Raw genomic sequence first — 24,953 nt, 5'->3', positions numbered from 1 at the left:
GGGGCCCTCCCTTCTCACGGTCGGACTGTCCCTCCTGTCTCTGGTCCCCTTGATGCTAGGACTACATTTCATTGAGGTAAGTCTTGTAGGATAAGCTGAGGGTCCCCCAAATTCCAGACCTCAACTCAGAACGGTGACGGCAGTTGGTTGCCAGGCCTCCTTCAGTTGTGTCTCCAGTCTCTTCACGCGTCTTGCAGCTGGATAGGTCTTGACTCCTTCAGGTTACTCCAGGATCTCCGAAGAGTGGGTGCAGGGGTCCTCCTATCCTAAAAGCCAGGTAAGAGCCGACACTCGCAATAGTAGACCTAGCCCCCCACACGCACACCGCAGCCGTGGTCCATTCAGGAACACTGGCGGGAACACTCATGCATAACACTCGGACACACATACCCGACAATCCCATCCCACATCCTTCCTGCAAAAGCACATAGCCTCCAGTAGCCCACCAAAAGCCTCTGATTTTCCTGGTCTCGCAGGCCCGGAAGAAGGCTAAAAGACAAGATGGCCAAAGCACAAGTGAGTGACTGACTCCCTGAGTGGGTTCCTGCTTCCATCTTCCCTAACCAGACCTATTCCTATTTTGAAAGTCTGATTTGCAAGTTGGTCACCCCTCCCACCTCCACCGGCCTCCAAGCGCCTCGTCTCTATTGCTCTCTAAATGCTCTGCCTTTTGCTCTTCTTTACTCTCTTCGACCTCTAACCTTCTCCTCCTGGGAGATTACAACAGTCAGCTGGACTCCCCAGGCTCTGCATCCACTCTATTCACTGACCTCTGCTTCTCCCTTCTGGGCCAACCCCCACAACTGGATGGCCTCATACACTCTAACCTCTCTCCCCCTCACTAGTCACCCCTCTCTCCTGGTCAGACCACTCTCTCCTCCCATCTGGGTCCCATTGGCACCCTGACCTCCAGCCCTTCCCCTAAACCCCTCCAAAAGTTGCACCAACCTTGTTCACTAAGACCAACCAGATGAAACGAGTGGCTGCCTTTGCCGCCACCTTCCCCCTCCACCTCTGACTCTACCCTCAGCAACCTCCATCTTTCCATCACCAACACTCTAGACATTCTTGCCCCAGTCATGAGGATCCGTCTGAAACCTGCCTCAAAGCCTAACACTTGCTACAACATGGAACTTGCAGCCCTAAAACGAAAGTGCAGGGCAGCACAACTTAAGTGACAAACTGGCCTGCTGCCTACTCCAGAGGCAATAGACTTGCTATCCGTGCAAAGAAGAACCCACATTCAAGCACGGGTCTCCGGGGCATCCAATAACACGGCTGAGTTTTTCGAAATCTGCAGGGAACTAGCCAACCCCTCTGCAGTCTCCTCCTCCCCTTCTCCGGCCATCTTTTTTAAAAAAAAGTTATTATTGTATATGGTTTACATAAGAAACTTTACAATTACATTCAATAGATAAAGAACAATAAATGTATGTATACAAACATTACAATAAATTGAAAGTACAGTACAACCCTAAGATCCTTATTAAAAGTAGGAAACATATAAAACAAGCAATAAAATCAATGCATAGTTAAGACTAGATTCAAATTCCAATTCAAACTTCCACCAGATAACAGGAGAACCAAAATATCCAATTTGTATACATATAAAATAGAATTTTAAGCAAATAATTAATATAAGTGGATAAAATTCATCCTATAAATCATCAGAAAGGTGTACATAGATCTAATGATTTAATGAATCCTGCAACCGCAAGTCCGTCAGAAGTATTAGAAATGGAGAGACACACCAAATAAAATGTTCTGCCCCCAGAAGTCCCAGAGTATTGAATCTGCCTAAATAGAGTAACCTAAGACCCTTTAGTGCTACTCAGTCTAAAATAAGATGACGGGCATATTGAATAACTCCTGGATTGTGACAAACTATATGAAGGATCTAAGTCGGTTATCGCCTTCCTTTTATGTAAACCTCCTTTGGAGGCAGAATATTGCATCTGAGTTCGAGTAGGGGGGAACGGTATGGGCGTTTAGGGAATTGTTCCAAAACAAATGACAAACCACCTTTCTTCTTGTGATCAAATTGTAGATCGCAGAGAGATGGATAGGAATGAAATTTCTCCAAAGTATCATTCCAGTCACGACAGAAGAGGAGCTCTTTCACCTTATTCGGATTTGTCAAGAGATTATCCCCATCAGTAGACCAATCTGAGTTTCATCACATATCTCTGAATTTTAAAAGGAATACATTTCGATCTAGGGATCCCTGCAAGAGGAGAATCTTGCCCACATCATACAGCGTATCATATTAAGGGCAGAGCAGGGAACAGAAGAGTGCAAGCACCCTCCAAACAAATCTGGCTCGTAGAGACACCAGACCCAGTTGATACATTATAGCCGCTATCGGGACACAGTTGGGAAGTTTCATAACCTTTCTCCAAAGGTACTCTCAAGGATATCTCAGAAGGTCAAGAGATCCATATAATGTAATTCCATTCCATATATTAATTTTGGGATGACCTTTCCCTTGAAAAAATCTACCACTGGCTTAAAGGAGAACCTGCCATATTTATCTAGCTTGATAGACTGTGACATAAGAGGAAGTACTTTATACCGAATTGAGCGTCTTAGTTCAACTGCCGATGGTTAGGGGCCAAAATAAGGAATCCCAGATAGACAATTTTCTGTGCACTTTTAATGTTTTCACCACCAATTTTCCACACTTGTTTATTCCCTTTTTTCCCCTTGGAAAAGACAATCGTGCAAGTTTTACTCGGGTTGATTTTTAGCCCATTAAGTGTAGAATATTCTTCAAACTTGCAAATAAGTCTTTGCGAGCCCTCTTTGGTCTGATCGAAGAGAAGGAAATCATCAGCATATGCCAACCACGAGAGCCTGAGATCCCCCAATTTTGCATTCACCAAACCTGCTTCTCCAAGAAACTCTCCCACATCTGCCGAATAGAGAATAAAAAGGCATGGAGCTAAGGAACAGCCCTGTCTGATCCCAATGCGTGTCCTTCTTCTTCTTGAAAGGGTTCCCTCTAAATCAATCCTTATATGGACCCCCGAGTTCTCGTACATTGCCATAATAAGGTTAAGAAGGCCTGCCTGGATCCCCCACCTTGATCATTTTGCCCACATCCAGGACCTAATAATCAGATTGAATGCATTTGACATATCGATTGAGGCGACTTGGAGAGTACCACCAAATTTTCCCCATGTTGAACTTTGTAAGGCCGTTAGAATGAAGCCATTCAAATTAGTTTAATGGCCGACCCTAAAGCCTGCTTGTTGTTTCGGTAGGATGTTGTTCTTAACCAAAGTCCGTAGACCTCTCTTAAAGATGGGGACTATGTGGGCAGTCTGCCAGCTTGTTGGAACATAGCCAGTATTTACTATATCTTGAAACAGTATGCAGAGAAATTTTGCCCAAATTTCTGGTTCTGCTTTCAATGTATTGTTGGTAAGGCCGTTAGGGCCAGGTGCCCTGGATTTCTTATTTTTGGTGATTGGCCTAATTATTGTATCATATTCAATAACCGGCTCCCACCTAACAATAGATACATCCTCACCAATTGCACAAAGTTCCAACCCCTCTTCCACTATACCGTAGAGTTCGGTGTAGTGATCTACCCATTGGACCTCCGGGATGGCATTCAGTTGATCAAAAACTGCATCGTGGTCTTGAGCTGAAATAATAGCCCAAAAAGCCCTAAGATCCCTTTTAACCAGGACACTTAACATGAGCTCTACGTCATTTTGCAGAAAACTAGATTTTCTTGATTTGCAGTAGTTTTTATATTTTTGATGTATGGATTTAAATTTGGCTTTTTTTATTAACCTGGTCAATGGGAAGCAATTGGACTTCTCTGATAAGTTTGCGTGTGTGGACTTTTTCATTGGCCAGCTCCAGATCAAACCTACGGCCATGAACTCTTTTGGAGTTACCCTTCTTGAGTGAATCATAGATGCTATTATGAAGAGTGTTCAAGAAAGTGTCAAAGTGTAAGGTGTTAAAAACCACTTGTTTCCACAGGAGCGAGGTATGATTGAGAGGAAATGAGTTGAGCGTTGAGAATATTAATATTGACTGGCGACCCTCGTACCCCTGTCCCTTGGCCCACAGTTTTTAGTTGTTGTGGTCCCCCAGAGGACAGCATCGTCATTGAAAAAGAGAATGAAACCGACAGGGACCTGTGATCACTCAAGGGGTTAAAGGAAACCTGAACCTCAGACGAGAGAGAGGAGGAGAGAGAGTGGTCTACCAAGACAGTCTGTAGTAGATGATACACCTCTGTGCCAAGTAGGGCAAAGAGGAAGAGTAGAATCATAGGAACCATTCAAACATATTAGGCCCACCAATTCCATAGAAAGATTCCAGAGTCTACTGCAAGCAGACTTCTGACCTCTCCGATTGTCCCCCTCCAAATCCTGTCCCAAATCGCCATAATAGGCCTCAGATGATATAGAGCAATCAGAATTGAGATCTCCAGCCACGATCACTTCCCCCTAATATGGAGAGATCTCCAGGCGAGAACCATATCCGTTAACTTTTCCAAAAAAGGCTCAAGAGCAGCAAGGCCTTTATGCCAGTAGATGTTAATCATAAGGATATTAGCCAGGCCCTCTCCAGAAGTAGATTCCAATGCTAACATACCAAATTGCGTGTCCGAGAGAACCACATTCCTAAGTCCAAGAGAAGATCTTATCCTAATGAGAAGTCCCCCCGAAGCCCTTCCTCCAAGACTAGGTTTAGCATTTTGGGAGTAAATTTCAAACCCGTCAATGAAGGGGGCGGGGGGAGAGCAGCCAGGTTTCCTGCAGATAAAAGCAGTCAAAACCATTAATCATAGCTGCTGTGTCGGTGTTAGTCAAGAGATGTAAATTTCCCCTAGAGTTCCATGATAGGAAAGTAAATTTGTTATGGGCCATATTATTAATTACTGGGGCCAGACACAAAAGGGAATACTCATTTCCACAAGCCTGAACTAACTTGGGCCCAGTTTCTAGCATGTCCATTATTTCTGGCCGTAAATTGCCTCCTTTGAGGCTGCGAAACTTTGTCCGGGTGATAGACCATAGTAAGATGTCCCCTATACTCCTCAGATCCTCCGTGCTGACTGAGGAGCTGAGTAGATATTCGCCATCTTATTCCAACACCAAGCTGCATTAGGCCCTTTTTTTGACCCATTATGAGGTCCAACACCACTCTAGATTTCAAAACATTACTTGATCCAAACGATCCTTAGGGGAAAAAGATCCTTTCCAAATCATAACTAGAGATAAGAGAAAGAGGTCTCAGTTGATGAAAAATGTTCAGAATATTCCCACGAATCAAACAGATGGGCATATCCTCTCCCCATAAACTAGTAAGTTGTAAAGTCTCTAATCGATCTTTATCTCCCAATGGTTGCGGAAATGAGTCGTCAATATATTTAATAAATTGACTTGGAGTCAACTTCCAAGTCAGGACCCCTTACAATGGTCCGATTTTGAGTTGCATAAGGACCCACAGGAAATCTTTCATGACCATTGAAAGGGGTCCCATTTGATGATTTTAATTGAGCGGGGTTTGAGATATTGGGAACATGGAGATCCCCCACTGTCCTAAAACCCGTAGCATGCTCCCCTGAAATCAAATCTGTAGGGACCGTATGACCCTCAATAGGGCACAATAAATGCCCATCTGTGGTAGAAGACCTAGTAATGGCAACCGTGGCCTGAGCTAAACCTGAAATCTGGTTCGCATCCACCAAAGAGGGAGGCTTTATTCTACAGAGATCCTGTAATAATTGTTTCGCCATATCAAGATTAACCAGGGTTGCTGATGTGGGAGTTGTTATAGAGTCAGGATGAGAAGAGATAGGACAGGGTAACGGATTGCCGGGAATAGTGAGGGACTCTGTAGCCGGGGAGGAAGCTGCGGAATTACATTCTATTTGAGTATTCAGAATAACTAGAGCACTATTATTTTTAGGCTCCGAGTATTGGGATTACTTTAGGGTTACAAATGGCGTGGGTTTCCTCAGCCAAAGCGACATTCCCCGGAACCACAAGGGGAATATTGTTATTCGACATAGAACTAAAAGATAATGAATCTGTCTGACTGCCTACAGCTATGTTAGTAGGCATTGATGTTGCCACAACAGGGACATCACTAGAAATAGGAGATACCGCTGTTTCCACCGGAATATAGACCCCCTTAGGAGGAATAGTCGATGTTATGTGCGGAGAAACAGTTGGCAAAACCAGATTTTTAAAAAATTGATTAGTAATTGAATTTATTTTTTTCATGTTTTTCTGATTTTTAGTTTTCTTAATTTGAGTATATTTTTATTTTTTTCTTAAGTGAACAAAGCCATTTAGGTGTGTGGTTGTTTGGTGAGATCTATGAAATCAGAAGATTTCTCCAGATTGGGGAGGGATCTAGGGTCTAAGATTGGAGCAGTGATATCTCCTTTATGTTGGTTATCCGTTTCCAGAGTAGTGGGATCACAAGCAGGCATAGAAAGAGTAGGACCAGTGGGGAAATGGACCACCAACCAAACTGGAACTTCTCCACAGGGAGTATTGGTGATCCCCTTTTCAGGGTTAATTGATAATTTTGCGCCTAAAACATGATCCAGGATGACTTCCTCATTCTTCAGAGAGACGAGGTGCAGAGTTTGAGCAGATATACCCCTCTCTGGACAGAGTGAGGCGGTTGAAGAAGAGAGCTTATTCGGATCTTCCCTGGACAGACTAACCCTTTCTACATTAGAGCCCCTTTTAACTAATAGCCTGTCTGTAACTACTTGGCTTGACATAACAGAATCAGGGCACAATTTAATTATGGATGAGTTATCTTCCTCAATCTTAAAACCTATCAAGTCTCTCTAACCTGGCGTAGATTTAAGAAAGTTAGAGTGTGATTTAACGTCTGCCCAAATGTTGTCATAAAGACTAACCAAGGAGCTTAGCACCATATTCAAGGCGGAGACGGTGGGTTGAGTCAGTCTAATCCTATCATCAGCCTCTTTGAGGGTATGGTGTAGTATAGAATCCCTGGCATACTCCTTTTTCATATGTGGTAATCCCTTTCTCTGAGCCAATTGTGCTTCTCTGTATACTCCTCTATGAAATTAGCGAGCTCAGATGGAGAACCCACAAAAGAAGCATCACAAGTTTGTTGAGTTACATTATTGGCATTGATAGGATTAGAGTCTAACTCACTCTCAGCTATTGCCTTGTCTGCACACTCAATGATACTGATATCATTATCATTGTGTGCAGTATCATCAGTCTCTAGTTTCTTTACATCTGCCAAATTGTGATAATCCAGAGTCGACACTGTCAAAGATGACTGAGGGGGTTTAATAAGGGTACTAGTAGCTGTTATTTTCCCAAAGTAATTATTTTTTTCCCCTGAATTGGTTCACCTAATGTGCCCATTTTAGATTTAACTTTGGGAGTAATAAGCAACGGTTTCATTAGGGGTGTTCTAAAGACTAGAGCTGTCATAATAGGAGTAACAGCATTTCCCACAGAAGCAACAGAGGTTCACCTGGATAGAAGAAGTGTAATTAACCACCCCACCAGATGACACCTCCAAAGATAAGTTGGGGGGGAGAAAAGGTGTAATTATTGTTCCCCTGTAATTGAGAGAGTTGCGGGGCAGTCACAACATCCAGGGCAACAGAAGGTTCTATAGAAATAGAACCAGAACAATCCATCATAGGGCCAGGCAGAAGCTGTTTTGATTGTGGCAAAATAGCGATCAAAAAGCTAGTCTTAACCATATTATTGTCCGAGTAGTCGGAACATAAACTTGCACTTAATGATCTGCCACCATCGTCCAAATTCAAGGCGATGGTAGCTGCTAGACGCTCTTCTTGAGCATCTATGGAGATATCCTGATTTCCATTAAAGATGCTGCTATTGTCGACTAATGCATGTGGAATAATGCCCATAATGTTAAACACCTCATTCTTATCTTGCGAGTGGATTTGAGCATGTACCGTGTTTTTCAAAACAGAGTCCAGAGAATCAGGCACTTGTGTATAGAGGGGCTTATCCAAAGAGATAAAACAGGAATTCAAGGAAGGGGTAGCTTCTTTGGGATCAGGTGAAGTAACCTCCATAACAGGGAACAAGGAGGTCAAGGAAGCCTCCATGACTGACTGACTCCTAAGGCCCTTACGTGTCATCGAAAAGAAAAGGGAGCTATGGCTATGGACACAAGAGCCAGAAAGAGAAGAGGATCAGCAAGATTCAAGTAACTCTCTAGGTAGCAGTGTCAAAGTCTCAGTGTTAAGTAAAAAAGAAAATCAGTATCCCAGACGGATAAGATGCGGTATACGAAGATAAAGCTAAAATATTTGGCGGAGTTCAAAAGATCAATATGCACTGTGTAAGATAAAACAATAGATAAGTTAGTAGAAGTGACCACCAAAATACATGAAAACACACAAATATGAATCCTACATTAATATCTAGAAATACCTCGGGGAAACTGCATTTATCAATTATCAGATAACAATATTTAAAACTTGTTAAGGAATATGAAATCCCACACATCTGCAGATGTCCAAATTATTCCAGAGTCGCAGGGTAAGGAACGCCTGACAGCTTAAGGAGCTGCCATAGTCCGACTCTCCCCCTCGCCCTAGTGACTAATATGTTTGAGAGGACAAGTTGAGCAGACTACTCACTGGGTCAATGCTGGTGAAAAGAGTGTCTGTTTAGACATCACAGCCAAACAGCAAAACAGAGGCTGCAGCCCTTACTGCCTCCAGGGCTTAATGCTGCAAGGGCGGTTGGGCCGCCAATTTATGCTGAGGTGCAGTCATGTGATCCATCACGTGTCCGTGGATGGCCCGCCTCCTTCAGGAAGCAGAAAGAGCAGCAAGAGCTCTGCTCGCAGTGCTGCTATACAAAAACAAATTGCAGGCAAGTTGGAACGTTCAGGACACAAAGCGCTCCTTCACAGGAAGCAAATATACTGGCCTCACACTTTGCCACCAAAACTCAGGACATTCTGAACTCCCTTTCTACCCTCAACTCACCCCACCAAACTCCCTCCCTGTCCCCCTTCCTCGCTTTTCCTTCCTCCTTTTCCTCATTCTCTCGTGTCACTCCTGAAGAAGTTACCAGAGTTACCAGAGTTGTCCGCTGCTGAAGGTCTCTTCTAAACGGGTCTGCCCCCCGCTCATATTTTGAAAGAAAAACCACCGTCAGGCGATAGCCCCGTTAAACTCCATCAAACGGCGCATTTCCCCCTCTTTGTTTACTCCATCGCAAATGGCAGTAAACCCACGAGTCGAAACCTTCGACCCTTGCCTACAGACCCGCTTTATATCCGGGGACTTGCCATTCCCGATTCCCTAGTGGTGACGTCAACTAGGAAGAGGGCAGGAATACCCTTGTCTGCGACTGAGGTACCGCCGGACAAGGATTGCGAGAAGTTGTATTCCCTGGGGAAGCGCATTACAATTGCAGCAGCCTACACCACCAGTATAGCTAACACCACATTGTTGGCTAGTTACAGCAACGTCCAGTAAAATTTGCTCCAGGAGGGCCTGCAGGAAATCCCGGAGCCAACAAAATCACGCCTGCTGGAAGTTGGGTCTGAGGGGAGGCAGGTTAATCAATACATTTTTTTTTCTTTTTTTCAACAAAATATTTTATTAAATATTTTCAGAAAAATATACATCCACATCACATTAGAGCATAGTTGTCTTTTAGTCTTGCACACACGGGAGATCCTCTGCGTTTCGGGTGTCTTGGCTCCATGGCTTGCTCGTTTTTCTGCTGCTGTAGAGGTCCCAGTACCTTTAACCCATCGTAACCCGCTCCATCGCTTGCTAATTGGGCGATTCCACGGACTGCTTTAACTATGCCAGTACTCGTCCCTATTTGAGCCAGCAGGTCATGGGAGGGCGACGTGCTACTCTTGGGAATTTTTCTGCGTAGTCCATGAAGCCGGCCCAAGTGTTTCGGAAGGTATTGATGTCTCCCAGGCGGATGTTTGTGGTATTTTCAGATACTGTGTCCCAACACTTCGGCCACCACATGGGTTAACACTGGGCCTTCAGGATGTTTCCACAGACGCGCTATGGTAATTTTGGCAGCAGTCAGAAGTTGGGTGCATAAGTTTGCTATCTGGCCTGTTTCCCCAGTGTCTCCCAGTAGTACTATGCCTGGGTCTCATGGGATTGCTAGGCCTGTGATCAGTCTAATTTGTTCCAGCACCTCTCCACAAAATTTGCTAGCTTTTGGGCAGGACCACAGCAGGTGAAAAAGGGAGCTGGTGGCTGCGCATCCTCTCCAGCAGCTCGGGGGAATTGCTGGATTACTTATTTCCAACAGCTTGGGTGTTAAGTACCACCTATAGCACACTTTGTACCCCCATTCCCTGTTAGTAATGCATTGGCGCTTTTATGCGTTCTTGCACATATTCTGTCCCAGTCTTCTATTTCCAGTGTGCTCCGCAGGTCCTTTTCCCAGCTAAGAATATATTTTTCCTTCCTGGTCGGGTCTGTTTTGTCCAGCAATTGGTATAGGGTTGAGATTTTACCCCTGGGCAGAGATGCCGTTAGTGTCCGCTCCAATGCCGTTAATTTCTTCCCTCCTTGCTCCTGATCGCAGAGTGTGATATCCAATGTCTTAACTGTACATAGTGGAATTGCTCTGCCGCTGTGATGTTGAATTTTGTTTTGCATTCTTCGAACGTGAGGGGTTTACCATTGATCAGGAAATCTGTTGCTCTCCTTTGGCCTCCCTCCAGATTGCGAAGATATTAGGGGGAATGCCAGGGGTGAAGTCTGGGTTGTTCCAAATTGGGGTTAGGGGACGAGAGTGCTTGTGCATCCCCATTTGTGAACTGCAGTTCTCCAGTTTGACACTGTTTTTTGTGGCTGTAAGTGGGCCTGAGTTTGCAGTCTTTCGTGGGGCCGTAATATGCGGGGATGAGCACCATGCTTCCTCAAGCTGCTTCCAACTGGGCTGATCTACAGTCATCTCCCATGCGAAAGCGTGAAAAAAATTGCACGGCAATACGTGGCCATGTCTGGGACCCCCAGTCCTCAAGAGCCCCCATTGTGGAGAAAAATCTGCTTAACCATACGCGGTCTCCCTGTCCCCCGCCAGATGAATTTCAGTATACTCATTTGCAGTGTCTGTACGTCTCCCTCTGGAATGTTGATTGGGAATGCAGCACAGTGTTAAATTGCTCTTGGCACTATGTTCATTTTTACTGCTGCTATCATCCCTAGGCAGGAGAGCTCCTGCTTCTGCCAACCCTCTAGGTCTTCTGTAGCTCCCTGAATAGTTGTGGGAAGTTACTTTGGTATATTTGTTCCACTTTCCTGGGGATTTGCACTCCTAGATACCCAATGGCGGTTTCTGCCCATTGAATCGGAGATTGGGGGTGAGGGATTCCCCTTGCTTAAGTGAGATGTTAATAGCCAACGCTGATGATTTTGCGTAAATCCTGAGACATATCTATTTGTTATTGTGAGGAGTATATCGTCCGTGTACATGGCTGCTTTTCTGAGAGCCTGTATGTTTGTGTTTGTTCAGATTTTGAGGGCAAATGGTTCCATCGATAGGGCCAATATCGGTGGCGATAGTTGGCAGCCTTGCTGCGTACCTCTGGTAATGTGTATCTTGCCTGATCTTGTGCCGTTAATCCTTAAGTGTGTGGATGGGTTCTGGTAATTAGACGTTGCCCATGCTACAGAGTTGGGGCCAAACCCAAAGTGGATACGTTTTTCGAATATATCCCCAGCCCAACAGATCAAATGCCTTGTGGGTATCTAGGGAAATGACTGCCAGTTTCTCCCCCGTTCTAGAGGCACTTTCCTAATTGTGCGTCTAACGTTGTCTTGGGTACACCGCCTAGGGATGAAGCCTGCCGGTTCTGGATATATTAGTTTGGGGAGCACCTTCCTCAACCTAGTTTCCAAGATCTTGGAAAATATCTACCCGTCGTTGTTCAATTTAATTGGCCTGTAGGAGGCGCTTGCTTGTGGTCTTTGCCTGGTTTGGGGTTGAGTATTGTCAGGGATTCTGCCATGGAGGGGGTAATACTGCCCGTTAGAAATGAGTTATAGGGCTGTGAATAGACCTTATAGAATTTAGCTTTGAGTCCATCAGGACACAGGGCTGTACTTTTCATTGTTTTTATCGCCTCTGCTGTTTCCTCTACTGAGATTGGCAGTTCTAGGGGTTCCAACTGGTCTTTAGGGGAGGTTCCCTAATGGATTGTAAGTAATGTGCCTGCCTTTCGGATGTTATAGGGGCCCCGGCCATAATTTCTCTGTGGTGGTCTACCATAATTTCCAATTTCTCCCACTCAATTACCATCTGCCCCCTTGAGCGTTAGGATATTTTTTCTCTTGTGTACCCTTTTCGGCTTGTAAGCTGGTATGCGTTTAGCTTTATTAACCTTAATATAATATTGCTTTGTATACGCTAGTTCCCTGGCTGATATGTCTGCCCATTGAATTTCTCGAGATGCCTTTGCTATTCTGCGGTCTCTCTCCACTTTTATAGCTTGATTTTTTAAAAAAAATTCTAGTTCTGCTACTTTCTCTTCCAGTTTAGTTTCCTGGAGTTGGGAGGTCCGCCTTTGTTCTGATAAAGTGCTGATTAATGCCCTGCTTACTACTGGTTTCATGCATCCCAAATCATGGCTATGGGGGAATCCTCTGTGTTCTCTCTGAAGTAGCGGGTAAGGGTCTCGCCAACTTCCTTTTTGATCTCGTCTAGTAAGATGGGGTCCTGCAATTTCCAGTACCTTTTGTGGGGGTGTTAGGGTGAATTCTCCAAAATGTGCTAATTTCCTCCACCTAAGAGACCCCGGCAACTTTGCTGGATTTTGAGAACTTGATTTTTTTAAAAAAAAAATTTAACCTGGAGAGTGTGATATCTTTTCCCACTCTCTCTCATATTTTAATGTGAATGTTACCTCTTTCTTTTGGTTGTGGAGTCTGACAGATTCCATAGGCATCATCTTTTACATTGTGTCACACAACACCTTCAGAGCAGTGACACAGGGAAGTCTTCCAGATTTCCCAAAGGTTTAACTACCTTCTCTGGGATAAACTACTGTTTCCCAGAGCAGTAAAGTGAAATTTACTTTCTAGACCAGCACACACTATCTTGCAATAGAGTGCTGGAGGGGCTAGTATCCCCTTTTGTCTAGCTTCTCATGTAACATTTTTTGTTACTCTTTTCTCATTTACTGGCTTGTGGCAGTTGTTCCGTTTGAACTACCATGATGTGCATTTAACACGGGCTGCGTTCACAGCTGCTGTAAAGCAACCACGGGCGCCCTCTTTGTCAAAATGGCTCCCAGTCTTCTTTTTCCCCCATTTCTTTGTGGAAAGGTACTTCTTGAGATTTACTCTACGCGCCAAACCAGGTTTGGTCTCTTTGCTCAGTTTGCTTTTGGCGGGCTTCACGAGTGAAAACCGTCTCTGGCTCCCGAGTGTGTGGGGTAGGCAGGAAGTGAGGGAGGTGCTTTTAAGCTGGCCTAGAGCTTTTGGAAGATCCTCCGGACTCCCAGCCAGCAGGACTGACCAAGCCTGAGCCCCCTCAAGAGTGCAGGACCCCAGAAGCAAGGAAAGTCCATGTCGACAGCCAGGAACCTCAGTGTTGCTATTTGCGGTAGACGCGAGGAGCTGAACCATTGAACTGCCACTGAAAGTGAAGTTTTCTGGTTGCACGTTTTGACTGTCCCAGTGCATTGCAGGAGTCTCCGACGTCCTCCCTCTTGTCCCAACGACTGAGGCCCAGGACAGTGGGGAACTATCTGGTGAAGTTAGTATAAACCACAATAAGTCCCTTGTGTCGTTCTCCAGCTCTGCAATCGCATGTGAGGTGGGAATACACCGTAGGCATATGTTCCATCTGGAGCGGTTCTCCGCGTCCTCTTGTTTTAGTTAGTGCCTTACATCTAGCTTCTAGGGCTGCAATCCTGTCCATTCCCTCCTCGATTTCAAACATTTGTTCAGAGGTTATTCTCGATGTCCGCTGTCCTCCTTTCCACTGCATCAACCCACTTGTCCAGGGTAGAGATCTTTCTCATAACTTCCTCTGTACCTTTCTGGAACTCCCTCGTCATTGCTGCTAACAAGTCCTGTAAGTCTGATTTTGTCGCAGACTGCGCTAGTGGAGTGCTACTTGATGTCCCAGTTACTTCGGCGGGCTGTCTCTCTGCGTGATCCCTATTTTTCGGGGTTGGATTGGTCCAATAGCGTGGATACGTCTGCCTGCTTGGCACTCTGCCTGCTTTTCGCCATTGCTTTTCAGGTCGTCTCTGGGTTCTAGTTTTCCTCTGCTGACTCGTCTTCGTATTCTTCCAGTTAGGGAGTTTTCGGCCCTGGTTTGGGACTACTAATCGTCTTGCTTTGCTTGTTGTGTGGCCTCCCTGGGGTCGTCTGATCCATCGTTTCCTCTGATTGACTAGGGGTCTGGATCTAAGGAGGATGGTCCCTTATACTCTGGCCCCATTAATTCACCTCTGCTGCAAGCTTCCGGAATGCATTCACCTGTGAGCCGGCAGCAGTCGTGCTCTTCCTTCGATTGTCCCCCTGTCTCGTTATTCCAGCTGCCCTATAATACCTTTCTGATTCTACCAGGCTGGGCCACAGAGTCAGCGTTTGGGGGTCCCTTGTTCTCCAATCCTCTATTGTGTCGCAGGGCCAGGCAGATATTTCTGCTTGTTTTCCCCAAGTTGTGTGCATCTCACGTTCTTGTTTTAGAATCGTTCGGGTAGAGCAGTGAAGTATAGGGGCCTGAAGACTCCTTTGAGGTATATAGACCCCCGACGCTACCTCGATTTCGGGATGTCTTGGCTGATTGCTGCAGTGTCGATTTGGGGACCCCGCCTTAGCTTTCCTCATTGCCAGGCGATGAGGCTTGATAGGTTTCTAGGGAGGGTAGCCCACCTTCTTCATCTGCGGTTCCTTGGTCAGTTAGTGGGGACTCTGGTGTAGTTGGTCCATTCAACCGAGCTCTACATTCCCCCGCCAGCTTGCGCGCTGTTAGGAAGAATTCTCACGAATGTGCTAATTCCTCTCTACCTTAGAGACCCCCAGCTCTTTTTCTGACCTTTTGGGACTTGTTACCTTTTTATTCTTTGTTTTCTGTATTTATTTCTTTTGATTATGGTATTTTAGATAACTCCATAGGCATCATCTTTTCATGTGTTACACAGCACCCTCAGTGCAGTGACACAGGGATGTATTTTTAGACTCCCAAAAGGTTTAAATACCTTCTCTGGGATAAACTATTATTTCCCAGATAATGTAAGGTCAAATTGACTTTACTAGTATTTTTAAATTCCTAGACCCAGCACACACTAGCTTCCTATATATACAGTGCTGGAGGGGTTACCTATTATCCCCCGTGTCTAGAAACTCATGTAGCGGTCAAATGCTACCCTTTCCTCTCGGAAATGGCTGGTGGCAGTGGTTTTACAACTAACTACCATGATTTTTCCCGACCGCACACAACGGTAACGTTAAATCGCGGGAGCCATGTTTTTCAAGATGACATCTGAGCCTCCTTTGTTTGAACGGGTCCCTGTCTTCTTTTTTCACCATTTCTTTTTGGAAAGGTCCTTCTAGAGTTTCTCTGCGTGCCAAACTAGGTTTGGCCTTTGTTTCTACGCCTTTGGGGGGCTTCTGCACTGAATACCACCTCTGGCGCCTGAGTGTCTGGGGTGGGCAGGTAGTGAGCGAGGTGGGCGAAACTGCCTGTGTTGGGTCTCGTAGGAGACCCAAATGCACTCTGGCATGATTGGCTGGCTGACTGTCCGGCAAGGACAGCCACCCTGATGAAAGGGTGAAAACTGTTTAAAAGGAGAGTCTCTTTGCTTGGAAGGCAGTGTCGACCATTGGAACGAAAGAACTGAAGATGAGCTGGAAGAGGATGGCTGCTGCAACTCCTGTACCGTTGGTTTGCCTGCTGCAGGTCCGCATTGCCAAGTTCATCTCGACAGAGAAGTGCCTTAAAGGACGACTTTTTCCTTTGAGTTGGTGGGACTAATCAACTCGTAAGTCACCTGGATACCATTCTGAAAGCTGGTTAGGTTTATCAGGGGGAAGGACACCAGCTTGTGTACAGCTCCTCGAACCGAAGATCTTTATTTGCCAGCCAGCCAGCTTGCTTGACCAGTCCCCGTGCAGTGCATGAGTCCCCTGACGTCCTCCCTCTTGTCCCCACGACTGAGGCTCAGGAACAGTGAAATCTGCAGGAACTGCCAGTACCCAACGTCTTCAGCTGCATCTTTTCTTCATATGGAGGTACTGTGCCGACCCGATTGAGAACCTATCCCTCACGGTGAAAGTTTGTGAAACTTCCCAATTTGCAGGCCTAATCAGCTTATGACCCAATATATGATTCACGACAGATTCATCTCTCAATGGGGTGGGGGGGGGGGGGGGCTCATCTGCTACAGAAGACAGCGCATGGAGTGTGGTCCCCTCAAGTAGCTTCCAACCACCTAAACCTGTTAGAGCTATTAGCAGTATTCAAATCACTGAAGGCCTTTCAGACACATCTACAGGGGAAGACCGTTCTGATCTTGACAGACGGCACCACAGCCATGTATTACCTAAACTCACGGGGCCACACATTCTTCAGGGCTATCCAAGCTGTCCCAGAACATTTGGATGTGGGCTCTCAAACACAAGATGTTCCTGCTGTCCCAACACGTTCCCAGCAAACTCAACCTTCTAGTGGACGTGCTCAGCAGAGATTTCCCACTACCCATAGAGTACGAATGCCGTCTACATGAAGACATTGTCTCCAACGTCTTCGCAGAATGGGGCTTCCCAGAGATCGACTTGTTTGTCATTCAGAACCCCCAATGCCAAGATTACGCCTCCAGGTATCCCCAGAACCGCTCCAAGGGGAACGGGCTCTGGATAACATGGTCAGGGAAATTTGTTTGCTTTTTCCCCAACTCACCTACTCAACTAGGTTGTGCACAAGATGAACCAGGAACCAGTTACCATGATTTTGGTGGCCCCCATGTGGGCCCACCAACCCTGGTTCTCATCTGATGGAGATGTCCCACTCCCCTCCTATGAAGTTGCCCTGCCCGTACAACATCTCAGGACAAAGGGGGAAACACTACACCCATGCCCTCAAACCCTGAACTTGGCGACCCGGCTCCTTAGGTCATTCTGCTCAGACTCCTTCAACTCCCTCAGAGATGCATGGACATACTTAGGGAAGCTACGAAACCTAACACTCAGTATTGCTATTCCGGTAAATGGAAACACTTTGATCTGGTGCAATACCAAGGGCATCAACCGATTGACTGCTCTCCTACCCAAATTGTGTTGTACCTTACCCACTTGTTGGACTCAGGACTGTTTTTAATTTCCTAAAGGTTCACCAAGCTGCTGTCTCAGCCTACACTACATCACAACAGAAGGTGCTGTGGTGGAAAATACCTGTTTCTAACCCAGCTCCCGGATGGGATTTAAATGTGGTATTGACTAGACTCATGGGGTCTCCCTTTGAACCAATGCATAAAGCGAGTCTAAAAGACCTTACTTATAAGAAGGCCTTCCTAGTGGGTATCACTTCTATTAGAAGGGTTGGTGAGCTACATGCCTTTTCAGTTCTAGACCCTTTTGTTAGTCCACAGGGATAAGGTGGTTCTCCGCACTCATGCCTGGTTTGCGCCAAAATTCATTTAGAAGTTCCATGTGAACCAGTCAATTGAACTACCCACTTTCTTCCAGAATCCCACTAGCATGGCTGAAAGAAGCCTACACACACTAGATGTGCCATGGGCAGTCATGTTTTACCTGGAAAGAACAAAAAACAGAGAAAGACAAACCAGTTTTTCGTTTCAGTGGCAGCTGGTAGAGAAGGGGATCCTGTCTCTAAATCAGCTATCTCAAGGTGAATTGTCAAATGCATCACACTGTTATACTCTTGGTAAGAGAGAACTGCCCTTCAAACCTAGAGCACACGCTACTCGGGGCACTGGGACTTCCATAGCATTCATAGCAAATGTTCCCCTAGAGTCCATTTGCAAAGCGGCAACCTGGAGTTATGTTCACACCTTTACAAAACACTATTGCCTAGACACTCATTCTAGATCTGATTCTCAGGTGGGACAAGCAGTATTAAGACATCTTTTCACTACTGTTCCTTCTCACAACCCACATCCAACTCCGGGTACTGCTCGCTAGTCTATGCACAGCATGTGATTCTAAGCAGATTAACAAGCATCAGAAGACATACAATCAGAAATGCTATTACGTTGAGTAATGTATCTGCTTAAATTAACATGCACACAGCCTGCCTCCCCGCTCAGGTGGAAGGAACATAGACCTATTACTTTCTCTCTTATCTGTAGTCACTCACGTTAGTCGTAAAGCTCCCTCATGGCAGAAATAGCACGAGGGACCTCGACTCGTGAAAGATTTTGGATACAGTACATATCACGTTAGGGATAGTGTTACAAGCACGCCCATGTCGATGTTCCCTTTCGATCCTCGAAAGACGAGATGCAATGCTCCGCGATTATCACTAGATGTCGAATTATATGCACAGCATGTGAATCTAAGCAGATACAGTAATTGGAAATGCTATTACTCTTAATCAGTGTATATTAAAAATATGTATATATAACTTTGTGTGAGTTACTTGGCTACTTGTACTTACTGATTTCAATTGTACAGCTCGCATTACCCTCTTAAGATAAGCCTGGCTGCTCAGTCACAGTAACTACTTGTGAAGTACAGGCTTATATTAAAAGGTGGGTTACCGAATACCAAGCAGATGAGTCTTGTGTAGTCCTCACCAGTTTGACTGCACTAATTCTTACCCAACGCCTGACAAATAAGGCTTCCATCATGCTCAAACCTACAAAATTTCCCTGACCAAATTGGTGGTCGTCCCTGCCTTAATCTTTCTGTGCATGTGTTGCTCATGACCATATATAGTTACCATCTACCTCAGCATGCGTACTAGAGCAGGGAGGTACAGGTTCTTGCAAGGCTCATACATTGTATCTAGACAAGGACCTTGTATTGGAAGAAACAGAGTTGGTGAACTAGTTCAGAAAAGCAGAGTCCACCCCAGAGCCACAGTTTAGGACAGATCCCCATCTCAAAATCGGTTAGAAATATTTGGCAAGAAATAAGATGAAATGTTAATAGTTTTTTTTTTTTTTACATAAAACCTCCCAATCCGGAGTCATGTTTCAAGCTTTGCTCTGCATAGTGAACATGGTGACCATGTGTTAATCTTGGTTTGCTTGTTTCATAATTTTTCCACTTGATAATTATCTTCTACTTCTGTCATTTAGGCTGCAAAACCCATTGTGGAAACAACGGTTGTGTCGAAAGCGGATCTGTACGTGTATTGTGATGGAGGCAGCCATTGGTGCAAAGACTGTAATGCCATCTGTGGCACCTTGTATGACTTCTTTACACACATGCACAATCGGAGGCATCGACAGGTATGCATTTCTTCTATTATGCTTAAATGGAAATAGTGTTGTGCAAAATGGGAACTAACTTGCAGATTGAGAATGCATTCTGTGCATGACCTACCAGTGTATTGTAGGCATAGCCACTGTTCAACAGCACGCTTTTTTAAAATTACGTATTCATTTTTGAGTTTGTGTATGCTTTTTAAGTGAAGGGATTCCCATTGACCAAAGAGTTGTGGATATAAGAGTGATGCTCAAAATTATTACAAGTAACGGATCACTCTGTCCAATATCTCATACTTGTTTGTATTGTTTATTTGTAGAGCGCACCGGGCCGTTAGGCAACTGGGTGCTTATGTAGTCTTGGGTTAGTTACATAAATATCTTACATTTACAGTCAAGGTAACGGTTACATCTAGGGTTATATTTACATTAGCAGTTTGAATCAGCAATAACAGTAGTATGCAGAGTGGAATGTTAACATTGGTATGTACATGTGCATCACAGGTAAGGATACGGTTGCATATATATGGTTTACATTTACAATTATCGGCAACATATGGGATTAGCAGAGGTATACAGAGAACAGAATTAACATAGGTGTGTTAAGCTCAAGCTCAACACAGGTGTCGTGGTGGTTGGAAACCAACCGGACAGGGATTATACGTCAGCAGTTGTCTGTGTGTAGCCAGAGTTTAACGTTGGTTTTGAAGGAGTGGAGGGAGGCTGTGGCTCTTAGGGAATCCGGGATAGAGTTCCATAGTTGAGCTGCCAGTACTGGGAAGCTTGAGCCTCCAGTTCTTTTCAGATTGAAGTTATGGATTCTGATGCTGTTGGCTTGAGCCTTTCTGATGGGACGTTCAGATGTATGCTTAGTGAATTTCTCTGAGATATGCAGGTGCTTTATTGAGACAGTTGTGTGTAATGTTCAGAGTTTTAAGTTTGATTCTGTTGTTGATGCCCAACAATTTGGCGGAACTCCTTTGGTCAGGTATGTGCTGTCCTTTGGGAATGCCTAATGCTGTTCTAAGGGCGTTGGTTTGCAGGGTTTGGAGTTTATTAGTGTTGTTTACTAGTGCCTAGGTAAAGTGCGTTGCAGTAGTCTAGTTTTGATAGGATTAATGCCTGTGCAATAGCGGTGCAGCTGTCAGTGGACAGAAATGGTTTACATGCATGGATTAGTTTGAAAGTGTAACTTGTTGCTGATGCTGTGGCATTTACTTGCTTGTTGAGGTTAAGAGCTGAGTCTAAATGGAAGCCTAAGGGTTTAACTTCCTTGGCTACATTGATTTTAATACCATCAATGGTGATGGATTTGTACATGTGGGAGAGTTTTAGTTTGCCGGTGGATCCTATGATTAAAAGCTCTTTTTTTTTTTGTCGTTAAGCCATACACCGTGGGTGGCCATCCAAGTTTGTATGATTTGATAATTTTGTTTGAGGTTAGTGTCGTTGTTGCAGTCTCCTTGGATTGGGATGAGGATCTGGGTGTCAGCATAATTGGTGTATGAGACACCCAGTTTGTCCAGGATATTGAAGAGTGGCTTTGAAAAAATGTTATACAAAGGAGGGGAGACACAGGACCCCTGAGGAACGCCACAGGTGATGGGTACTGGGTCAGCAGCTGAAGTGGGTGAAAATACTCTTATAGTTCTGTTATCCAGGAAGGAATTTATCCACGCAGTGGCCTTTGTGGAGAAGTTGGAAGCCGATTTGAGATGGTTGCATAGTACTTTATGATCTACCAAATCAAAAGCGGCTGACAGATCTAGGAGTAAAAGAATGTAGGTGTCTCCTCTAACTCATCTAGTTGGTTCTTGAGATCAAGAGTGCCGTCTCGGTCTGAATCCAGATTGTCTGGTGCCCAGTTAGTTATTAATCTCCAAGTAGGATTGAATCTGTAGATAGGCAGCTTTATCTAAGATTTTAAGGGGAAACAGAACTGTCGTTATGGGTCTGTAATTCGTTGGGACACTAGTATCGCTTTTTTTTAAGAGGGGTAATATCAGGCATCTTTAAGGTTGGTAGGCGCGGAGCAGAATTTAATGGATGAATTGATGAAGGAGGTGACAAAAAGAGCTAGGTCTTGTGCAGCTTCTTTGATAATGGGGGCTGGGCAGGTATCGCCAAGGCATCGAGAAGGTTTAAGAGATGTAATGATATTCTTAGCTTCTGCAATGGAGATGCACCTAAAGTTGAATTGGTTGTGTGGTTTAGTTTGGTTGATGGCGAGTTCTTGAAGATGGCTTCTTGAGTGGTGAGCGCAATGTTATGGAGGGAGGTTCTTTTGGCTAATATTTTGTCTTGTAGTCTGGTGATTTTATTGCATAAGGTATTTTGAATGTTAGTGCACCAGGCTTTATCTTTGGTGCATGACTCTACAGGCGCGATAGTGAATTCTAATTCTCTGAGAATAGAAAAGATTTCCATAGTGTTTTGAGTTTGCTTTTTTGATTCTGTCATTGGAAGTTTCTTCTTTTGCCTGTATGATTTGCTTCTTGTATCTGTTGGTGAGGGCAGTGAGAAGATTTCTATTTTGGGGAGAAGGATTTTTATTTTTCCCAGCAGGCTTCTGCTTGTCTTTTTTCTTTACACAGGGCTTTTAGGCTTGGTGTAAACCAAGTGTTAAGATGGGCAAGAGATTTAGATTTGCTCAGTTTCAAAGGCGCAATGGCATCTATGGCTGAGTTGATAGTTTTATTGTACAGGTCAACCGGGTTGTTAGGGTTGGTGATCAGGTTGGAATAATTGGTGATGGGCTGAATCAGAGGAAGGAGATTTGGGACTTGTTTTTTTACAGCGGTTGAGGGCTGGTGGGGGCGATAGTTTGGTTGTCTTGGTTTGAGGTAAGTCTGAGATGGTAAGCGAGATCAAATAATCAGTCCATATGGACGGTTCAGTGGCAGTTATGAGGGAGGCACAGTTGATATCTGCCACCCAGTCCAGGGTGCCGCCTTTGGAATGAGTGGGGCCGGTGTTCCTGATGGTGAGGCCAGCTTCCATAATCATGTTAGCTAGGATAGAGGTATTAGTGTCTTTAGGGTCATTAAGGCCTCAATTGAAATCGCCAAATAGGATAAATTGTGTCCCAGGTTTGGCATTAGTATTCAGAAGGGTAGTTATGTCTTCTTCAAAAGTTCCTAGTGGGCCAGAAGTGTCATGATCTCTGCTTCCAAAAGGTCAGGGTTTTCCCAACTCCCTTGGAAGCAGATCCATAACCCAGGTTCCGAGTGCCAACCAGTCCCAATTGGGACCTTTTGGACCCAGTCCTGGCGCCAGTGGCACCAGGCTCATAAATATGCCCAGTCCCAGCGCTGGAAGCGCCGGGCTCATAATGCTTGGGTGGACTTACCTGCAGCAGACCATGCTGCTTACTTGCCTGCCAGTTGAGCCTCTGATCCTCTTCTGTTTGGAACTACTTTTCCTGTTGGGTGGGGCAGGAGCCACTCCCTAGATTCAGAACACTGGAACTCTTCTGGAATGCAGGAACTCTTTTCTTACCTAGGCGTGGCTGTGGAAGGAGAGACCTAAGCACTACAGGAGGCTATTTAAACCACACCCGATGGATGAATCTTGCTTTGCGTTATTCTGCATCCTCTGCAGCAGAACGCTCATCGTGTCTTCTGCATCTGATCCTGGGCCTAAGGAAAAAGGCTTACCATCCTGAATCCAGTCTTCAGCAACACCTATAAAGACAAGAAAGAACAGGTTAGCATTACGGTCTTCAGTGACAGCTCTTCACTTACCTGGTCCATCGGCTGTCACCAACGCCTCGCGCTGCATTCCGGCATCTGAAAGACAAAAGCTTACCAACTCTTTGCACGCTCCGGAGGCCTTTGGCGCTGCATCCCGCATCTGAAAGACAAAACAAGGTGCGTTTAAAGACATTGGGGAACTTTAATACTCACGTGCCATTACTCCTTTCCACATCTAACCCAGTGGGTATTCCGGCACCCTGCAGCCGCTCCGAACTTGTACCTGCAAAATAAAAAGACAGTTAGAGCGCATCGTGAAGCAGGCAACAAGCGCTTACTTACGTGCTTCCAGGCGCTTCTATTCATCACACGGGCTCCATCTTCAACTCACTTCAGCCAGTCATCCGCCATCGCCGGAACCCTGCAAAACAAGAAACATCATTACTAAAGACTTTAAAGACATTAGAATTACTCGAAACTTACCGTTCGTGCAGTAAACGACGGACAGCAGTCCTCTGAAGTCAAGAGGCCTGCTCCCCTTATCCAGTGAAGAAACTGGTTACAGCACCCTGCCACGAGGCAGATGGAGAGCACGGCGTTCACTTACCTAAGGTGAGAGCGTTAACCTTTGGGGTTCTACAGGAGAAGAGAAAGGGAAGAAGAGAGAGACATTCAATAACCCAGTTCCTTAATCCCATATTTTCTATCTGCAGACATCTTACCCTTCGAGTCAGACATACAGTGCACAGAGGTCCAGCCCAAAAAGCCAGCCGTGTGTTACACATCACCTTTGAAGATACGGTATACGCCCAGTCAAGACCGGCGCCTCTACGGGAATCAGGTGAGCGTTACAAGAAGGTCTATAGATTATGTGCACATTAATAGTGTGTGAAGCAGAGATTCCTAGTTTTAGCGAAAGTAGTTCTGCTGATGGCATAGTCATATGATCTATTTCTTTGATGAGATCAGCTCTGCAGATGAAAGCTATGCCACCTCCGTTGGAAGTTTTGTCTCTTCTAAAGATGAAGTTTGTGGGTATGGCTAGCATCGGCGCTGGGCCAGCTGCTTTATGCAGCCATGTTTCGGTCACTGCTAGGAAGTCAAGTGGGTTGCAGGTGATGTCGGCAATTTCAGATGCGTGGGCTATCAGAGATCTAACGTTGATGAGGCCTCCCTTGAGGTAATTCGTTTTTTTAATGGTATCACTGGTGTGGTTATTGTTGACTGAGGTTAAGGTTCCAGAAGATTTAGTACAGGGCTTCTGATTAAGAATGGGTTCAGTTTTTGAGGTGTTGCAGTAGGCTTGTGTTGGCTTCATCTTGGAATGGCCATGTGAGTGGTATGCTAGTGGTGGCTTAGGCAGTCTAGAGCCTAATCTATAATTTCTTAGTATGGTATGTCAAGCCTGGCTGGGGTAGATCTGGGTAGTGGAATCTGAAGACTGTTGGGTTGAAGGCAGGGCTTGCATTTGGCTAGTCAGTTCCCCTGCTGTTGGGAGTCTATAGTAGAGGGCTGCCATCGTAGATAGGGCAGAAAGTGTGGTAAGGATGACTAGAGAGCAAGTGGTTGGATTGGACATAGGAAATGTCATATTGGTGGAAGGATATGCCTAGTATCGGCAGGTGTAAAACGTAGGACTGGGCTAGTGCAGAATGACATCAGTAGGCATACGGCCAGGCTAGTACAGAATAGCAACCGTAAACATAGGGCCAGGCTAGTTCGGTATCCAGTTAGTTTTTCAAAAACACATTTTCGACATGCTTTTTTGTCGACACAAAAAATGCCAATTTTTTCCGGATATTTTTTTTTATTTTGTATTCATTTTTGTTTCGTTAGTAAAAAAAAAGTGTC

General features: G+C 45.1%; 1 protein-coding gene across 1 annotated transcript in view; it reads left to right on the top strand.

Moving 5' to 3' along the window:
* The window catches only part of LOC138468307 (zinc finger protein 318-like), a 640,558-nt gene that overhangs the window by 428,294 nt on the left and 187,311 nt on the right, over positions 1–24,953 (top strand). The window contains exon 7 of the mRNA XM_069608801.1: positions 19,282–19,434. Coding sequence (XP_069464902.1) covers positions 19,282–19,434 — 153 coding nt within the window. The remainder of the gene's footprint in view (positions 1–19,281; positions 19,435–24,953) is intronic.

Source organism: Ambystoma mexicanum, chromosome 4q (assembly GCF_040938575.1).
Source record: "Ambystoma mexicanum isolate Mex_15411 chromosome 4q, UKY_AmexF1_1, whole genome shotgun sequence".
Lineage (NCBI taxonomy): Eukaryota > Metazoa > Chordata > Amphibia > Caudata > Ambystomatidae > Ambystoma > Ambystoma mexicanum.
Note: the sequence above shows the minus strand (reverse complement) of the source record. Positions and strands in the feature narration are given on the sequence as shown.